Genomic DNA, 7,100 nt, shown 5'->3' on the forward strand with positions numbered 1-7,100 from the left:
AGGACTAAAAGCTCTACGAGTAAGACGTGTAGTCACAGAGTCTAACATAATAGGTATTGAACAAGCAAGGAACAATTGACGCCCTATAAATATTCGTTGTCATATCTTATTTCTCACATAATTCAAAATTTTTATTCATTATTATAGGATACTTCATATCGCTTAATAATTGTCAAAACGTATGTTTTAACAACATTGGTTGACGTCAAATAAATTACTTAAAACCAAGTTTACTGCCGCTTCCAAGGCGTCAGTGCAGAATAAGCGGTAACAAACTGCACTGCAGCATTTCCTTCTTCTCATATTAGCATGGGTTATGGTTCAGGGCCAGAAACTCCTTAAACACGATCTTCGACATTCTAACAGGGTCTAAATAAAACAAAACCATTAAATCAACTCATTTATTTGCCTATATCACGCACAGACCTAGTTAAACATAATTAAATTGCAATAAATAATTTTGGAATATTCAAATCTTCCCCGGGAAGGTACCCTCGGACCTCTGGGTGTCCCACTTGTCCACCCATTCGTTGGGGCAGAGGGATTTGTAGACTCTCTTGAAGTATTGGCAGGCTTCGTACTTCTCTCCGCGGACCTTTTGACAGCGGTGGAAGTCCAGATAACTCTGGTAGCAGTGCCTATGGGGAAAATTGGGTGTTAGTAATCTTTGCATTCGATGTAGACTCGACACACATATAGTAGTAGTAGTAGGTATTCTAAACGAAGTCTTAACCGTAAAAGTTACCGATTTCGATTTTTGTATATTTATACTTGACTTCCTATTTTTATAGGAAGTCCAACCATAGGTACTAGAGAATATCGCTTAGGCGGAAGGATATCTTAAGTTATAGTTGACTGTGTTAATGATCTGAATAATAGTATAAAACCTCGTAATGTTAATAGACTTAATTATATAAAATGTAATTATAATCAAATTAAAAAGGATCTTAATAATATTGATTGGATTCAGTTATTATCTGGTTTGGATGTAGATGCAGCTGTTGATATATTTTATGTTCAACTGAGGGAAATAATTAATCGTCACACCCCGTTAATTAAGGTTGACTCTAGTAATTATCCGCGATGGTTCACAATACCCCTAAAAAAATGTCTGGCTGAAAAAAATAAATATCACAGACTCTTTAAACTATATGGTAACCCTAGAGATTATGACACTTTTGCACTTTTAAGGTCTAGATGTAAAAAACTTATAAAGTCGTGTTACGAGAATTATGTCGCATATATTGAGGATGGTCTTAAGGATAATGTCAAACATTTTTGGCGGTATATAAAGAGTAAAAAAAAACTCAACTCTGTTCCAGAATCTGTAAAACTAGGTAATGTATCTTCATCTAGTATCACTGAGACTTGTGATCTCTTTGCTCAATATTTCGGCTCAGTCTATGTGGATTCACCTGCTGGGTTCGCCGAAGAACCTAATGAACCTATCCAGTATGGTAACTCTATTAATTTATCTCAGGTTACTGTTGAGGACATTCTGGCCAAGATTAATAAATTAGACTCAAATAAGGGCGCTGGACCTGATGCTATTCAAACTTCTTTCATTAAGGCCTGTGGTAAAGAACTGACTATTCCTTTGTCTATCATCTATAATATGTCATTGCAGTCAGGCATTTTTCCTTCTTACTGGAAAGTTGCCTATGTAACTCCAGTACACAAGTCAGGTGACCGATTACATTGTGACAACTACAGGGCTATATGCATTTTGTCTTGTTTTGCTAAAATTTTTGAAAGTATAATTTATGATGTAATATTTTACCATATCAAACCATTATTATCGATCAAACAGCATGGATTCGTGGCTAACAAGTCTACAACTAGTAATCTTCTGGAATATAAGAATTATTTATGCAGAGCTTTTGCTAAGACACAGCAGGTTGACAGTCTATATACGGATTTCTCAAAAGCGTTCGACAAGGTGAATCACGCCTTTGTCGCAAACTGGAACAGTTCGGAATTCACGGAAATCTGTTGCGTTGGGTGCAATCATATCTTGCAAATAGAAGTCAACTTGTGGCAATTGCTGGTTATCTTTCTAATCCTATAACTGTATCTTCTGGCGTTCCTCAGGGTTCCCATTTAGGCCCTCTGTTTTTCAACATCTTTATAAACGATCTGGCTGATAGGTTAACTTGCCCCGCACTTCTATATGCAGACGACTTAAAAATTTTTCATACTGTCGCTAATGAAAATGATGCCATGTTACTTCAAAATAACCTTAATGTTGTGGCTGATTGGTGTAACAGAAATGGCATGTTTCTAAATGAGAAAAAATGTTTCGTCATCTCTTTTACGCGTAAACACAATAAGTTTTTATTTGATTACAAATTAGGTATACACAAACTTGAACGTACTGTAACAATCAAGGATCTAGGAGTAATATTTGACAGTGAACTTTCTTTTCGTAATCATTATGATTATATTATTTCGAAAGGTAACAGATTGTTGGGTTTTATTTCAAGAAGTACTAAAGATTTCAAAAATTATAATGGTTTCAAAAATTTATATTTTGCACTTATAAGAAGTGTTCTTGAATACAATTCAGTTATCTGGTCTCCATATTATAAGATCCACATTGATCGTATTGAGCAAGTTCAAAACAGGAGTCTAAAAATAATGTCATTTAGAACTAATAACCATCGTAAGTTGACGTCGTATTCGGATAGACTTAAACACTTCAGCATATCCTCTTTGGAGGGTCGTCGTCACTGTAGTGATCTGATTTATTTGTATAAAATAGTTCATGGTATTGTCGATGCACCCCCCCTATTGTCCCTCATTGGCTTTAATACTAGGTATCGGCCGCGTAATCCCACGCATAAGCTGTTCGCACTGGATGTTTGTATAAATAACACCTCGTATTATAATCCCGTTGTGCGAATGTGCAGAGCCTTTAACGATCTGGTACTCAGCCACAAATCAAAATCAAAATCTATTGATATTGATATTTTTGGAATCTCGTTTTATTCCTACAAAAGTAAGATACGCCTTCTTTTAAGTCTTTAAAATTTTTGTTGTTTTTTGTTTTAATTGGTGTCTCAACACAACTATACTATACTTGTTACTCAATTATACCGTTTTTCTACTATGTATAATATGTTAGTACTGCAGCTGTTATTAGACTTTTCTTTATTAGTAATTCGTTTGTATTTACATATATATATATGTATCTACCTTTTCTTTTTAAATAAGCTCATTTAGCTATATTTCTTTTGTTATTGTAACTTTGTTGTATACGCATGTGTTGAGTTGTTGCCTAGCTGTAGTTTTTTGGTTATTATGCATTGTATCATTTTGGTGACAACTTGTTATGTGTATCATAATAAATAAATAAATAAATAAATAAATATATGTAATACCATGGATGTCGTAAATGACGACTAAGGGATAGGCTTATAAATTTGGCGTTCCACTTGTAGGCTTGCAACGTGTCACTATTTTGATTGAATCTCAGTTCATAAAACCACACAGCTGCCCTTTCAGTCTTTTAAATATTGTTCTGTGACTGATTGTGGGTCTGTCTACCCCGCAAAGGATATAGACGTGACTATATGTATGTACGTAATATATTTATAAGAATGGCTGGCCAATAAGTAGACTCAACATTTCTGACACAGAGATATAGTTACAGTTATCATGACCTCACAATGGAGGATTGCAGTTTTTCGATCAAAATACGCGCGACAACAGTTTGAACTAAATTCGATATATTCTTATAAGATAATTCGAAATATGAAATCTAGAGTTTTTTTTAGAGAGACCCCGAGTCCTTCCAAGGAGGACGCAATCGAAACAAACGGAAGAATGGAGATGAATAACATAAAATAAAAACGCGAAAAACTATCGCTGTTTCGCTTTTTATTAAGACGTGAAAAGGGACAGCGATAGTTTTTCGCGCGATAAAATCTGCGTCGCGGCGGCTTGGGTCCTTTTCAACTAAAACAACAATAACGTTGATGCAGTCTCGCTTGAAGTCTGGCTGGGTGGAGTAAATAAAAAATCTACATTACCTTGTCTGGTTCGTGTTAGGGAACCGCGGGTCAAAAGGAGCGGTTTTGATGTCGGCGGGCGATTTGATCATCTCTGGCATGTTGCTGAAAACAAACCAACACCACATTCATTGCCGTAATCCTTTATTCGTTACCACAGTACAAAATAAAATAAGAGGCTAGCCATTGATACAAACATAGGTTATAATAAAAAATAACATGTCAATAATACAGAAGTCACGATAAAAATCTTATCCTACTGAATAAACGTTATATTCATTTGACCAGAGGTCTGGTCTTCCGCTCTTCCTCGCAAGACGTTTCTCTGTATTTCTTTACTTCCTGCATGTAAAGAGACCATGCATCTTTCGGAGCATTGTCAGCAGTTTGCTCGTCTATTGCCTTCGCCTTCTTGACCATTCCAGTCTTCAAGACGCGGCCACCTCGCCTTTTCCCAATGAAGGGCAAAGCGGGCTTTTTGATCTCTGGCTTTTTCACTTCAACAGGCTTGTTAGCTTCCTGCATCTTTTTAAACATTTCCAAGAAACTACCATCGTTCTTAATTGGCAGTATCCCTTTGGATTTAGATGAAGAAGCAGTCTGCATAACTTGGTCAGCACTAGGGAGCAGTTCCGCAAAATTGGGGCCTTCCACTTCGGGGGGATCTCCATATTCTATGTCATCAGCAGTGATGGTTTCCACAGCCCCTGGTGGAGGTTTGACTTCTTTGACCGGACTCTTTGCTCTCTCCCGCTCTTCCTGCCTGTTTCTGTGCAGTTTCCAGAACAATTTCCTATCAGCAACAGTGAACTGGCCGCGTCGCTCGTCATCGCTACCGGAGTCCGAGCGGCTGCGACTGCGGGAACGCGAGCTGTGCGATCGTGATTTAGCCCTCTTGGGGCTGACAGATCGTTTTCCTTTCGTGCGGGACCTAGATCGACGACGTGATTTAGATCTGCTCCTCGAGCGACTCACAGATCGACGATTCGAACGACTTTTAGATCTTGACTTCTTCACTCGCCGTTTTGATTTGGACTTTGATTTCATAGACGGCGCAGAGGACTGACTGGATGAACTGGAACGTGACCGACTGCGCCGTTTCTCAGGCGTCGCGGAATGCTTGCGTTTCGAGATGCGCGGTGTTGAAGACCGCGATCGCGACCTGGAAGTAGAGGAGCGACCGCGCGCGTAACTTTTTGGCGGAGTCAATGAATTATCTTTCTTCTTTTCCCTTACTTTTTTAGAAGGGGTTCTAGATTCTCTATCCTTGTATTTATACCCTTTAGGAGGAGTCACTGAACGATCTTTCTTTCGACTTTTAAATGGTGGCGTAACGGACATCCTTTCAGTCTTTATTCGAATTTTAGGTGCAGCTGATTTATCATTATGCTTCTTCGGTGGTGGACTGTCTATTCTGTGATCTTTTGTTTTGACATCTTTACTAGAATAGGCTTTTCTGTCTTTGCTAACTTTCTTTCTGTCAGGTTTAGGCGTAGGGGATTTACTATTTGATCTGCTAATACTTGGTGTTTTAGAATGACTGTGCAACCGTGAAGCACTTCTGCTTTTTCTAGCATTTAAAGGCGGAGTCATCGAACTATCCCGACTTCTGACTTTTTTGTTCTTTCGCTTGTATGATTTATCAGATTTTGAAGACTCTGAAGAAGACAGTCTCTTCTTTCCTTTCTTCAATGGAGATCGAGAGTAGGAACGAGATCTAGAACTCGATCTGTCACTGGAAGAATATTTTGTGCGTTTGGACTTAGCAGAACGGCTTCTGGATCGTCCACGTCTCTCAGTATCCTCATAGCTACTATCTCTATTTCTTGAATAATCTCGTTCTTTTCTCAAATGTGGGGACACACTTCGAGACTTAGATTTATATGATCTCGAGTGAGCGTAGCTGCGAGCAGGGGGCGGCGACCGTGACCCACCGGCAGGCGGGTAGTTGTAGCCTTGGGGCTGTGTCGGCGGTGGCGGATATGCTCGGGAGTCGTAATAAGCGCCGTCAGCTCGTGGATAGTAACTACAGTCATAGCTGTAACCAGGGTAGGAAGCGGCGTATTGCGAGTACTCGTAGCTGGGAGCGGCGTACTGGCTGTAGCTGACGCCGGTCCAGGGGTCGGTGCTAGGCAGCGCGCGGGGCGCGGGATATGGCGGGGCAGCGGGCGTGTACTCCGCCTCAGCCCCGGGCGGTCCGCCGTCCCACGCGCCGCTGGCAGAGCTCGACCCGTGGTACGACGACATACTTTTAACAGCCTCCTCGCATAACCTGCAGCAGTATGTAGGTAGGCACACACCTACAAACAGAATAACTTTTCGGTGTAGACAGCAACTCTTTAACGATCACCATCGGAGAAACGTTCTTACGTATGATTTTTTCATGTTTCGTGGTAAATAATTCTATGACGAGGATCAACAAATTACGTAATCCGCAGCCGTAAACGAGAAAAATATATAGACTAAACATGCCATATTTATTAAGCGTATAATAATAAGTAAATGTAACAAATTAATACTTCTCCACTCATGCTCACCTTTTCTCAAATTAGACTTTTCTGATAAAATTCAAAGAAAATGGCAGCGAAACAATCGCCATTCACAAGTAAGCATAGACAATGACAGAAAGAAGAGTTTTATACTAAAAACTAGAGGTGTTCGTTATATTAGGTAGCATAATAAATATTACTAATATTATTATTTTTAAATAATAGCTCTTTTTTCTTTCTTTTTTATAAGTAGTTTTAGCTTTAGTTTTGATTTCATTTAATTTTAATATTTATTACCTATTAAGTAAATAGCTATATATTTCAGGAAAATGTTTGTTATTAGGTTGCTAGTCCATCGCCTGAAAGATGAATCCTAAGTTAGTAGGTATACAAGCCTGTCCCTGAGTCGCCTTTTATGATATCCATGGGAAAGAGATGGAGTAGTCTTTTTATTTTTTTGTATTAGTGCCGGGATCCACTCGGCACTTACATTCATATCATACTTACATACAAGTGAAACTAAGAATCCCTTGTAAGGGGGTTAAAAAAAGAGAATCGCCTCCAGTTGATATCCTCTTTTTCTGATATCGGGTAAATATGT

The 7,100-nt window shown here is 38.9% G+C and overlaps 2 protein-coding genes across 3 annotated transcripts; both read right to left on the reverse strand.

Annotated features, from left to right (window-relative positions):
- Window positions 1–387: 387 nt before the first annotated feature.
- Window positions 388–6,671, reverse strand: LOC106133310 (cytochrome c oxidase subunit 6B1). Of its 2 annotated transcripts, none has more exons than XM_013333001.2 (3): window positions 6,548–6,671; window positions 4,032–4,115; window positions 388–638 (listed from the first exon to the last, which is right to left on the reverse strand). In XM_013333001.2, the coding sequence occupies exons 2-3, from the start codon at window positions 4,109–4,111 to the stop codon at window positions 470–472; spliced, it is 249 nt and encodes an 82-aa protein (XP_013188455.1). In that variant the 5' UTR covers window positions 4,112–4,115; window positions 6,548–6,671; the 3' UTR covers window positions 388–469. The 2 variants fall into 2 exon arrangements, with proteins under 2 accessions (XP_013188455.1, XP_060802557.1); XM_060946574.1 differs by lacking the exon at window positions 6,548–6,671 and adding an exon at window positions 5,852–5,857.
- On the reverse strand, window positions 4,138–6,541 carry LOC106133309 (serine/arginine-rich splicing factor 4). The gene has a single exon (XM_013333000.2). It carries the CDS (start codon window positions 6,255–6,257, stop codon window positions 4,287–4,289), a length of 1,971 nt encoding a protein of 656 aa, XP_013188454.2. The 5' UTR covers window positions 6,258–6,541; the 3' UTR covers window positions 4,138–4,286.
- Window positions 6,672–7,100: the final 429 nt, after the last annotated feature.

The sequence above is a fragment of the Amyelois transitella genome, chromosome 11 (genome assembly GCF_032362555.1).
Source record: "Amyelois transitella isolate CPQ chromosome 11, ilAmyTran1.1, whole genome shotgun sequence".
Classification (NCBI taxonomy): Eukaryota; Metazoa; Arthropoda; class Insecta; order Lepidoptera; family Pyralidae; genus Amyelois; species Amyelois transitella.

Coding starts and splice junctions, on each gene's coding strand:
- LOC106133310 (XM_013333001.2), bottom strand. CDS start 4,111: ATGCCAGAGATGATCAAATCGCCCGCCGACATCAAAACCGCTCCTTTT. Junction 639..4,031: donor CCTAACACGAACCAGACAAG/GTAATGTAGATT, acceptor TTTTCCCCATAG/GCACTGCTACCAGAGTTATC.
- LOC106133309 (XM_013333000.2), bottom strand. CDS start 6,257: ATGTCGTCGTACCACGGGTCGAGCTCTGCCAGCGGCGCGTGGGACGGC.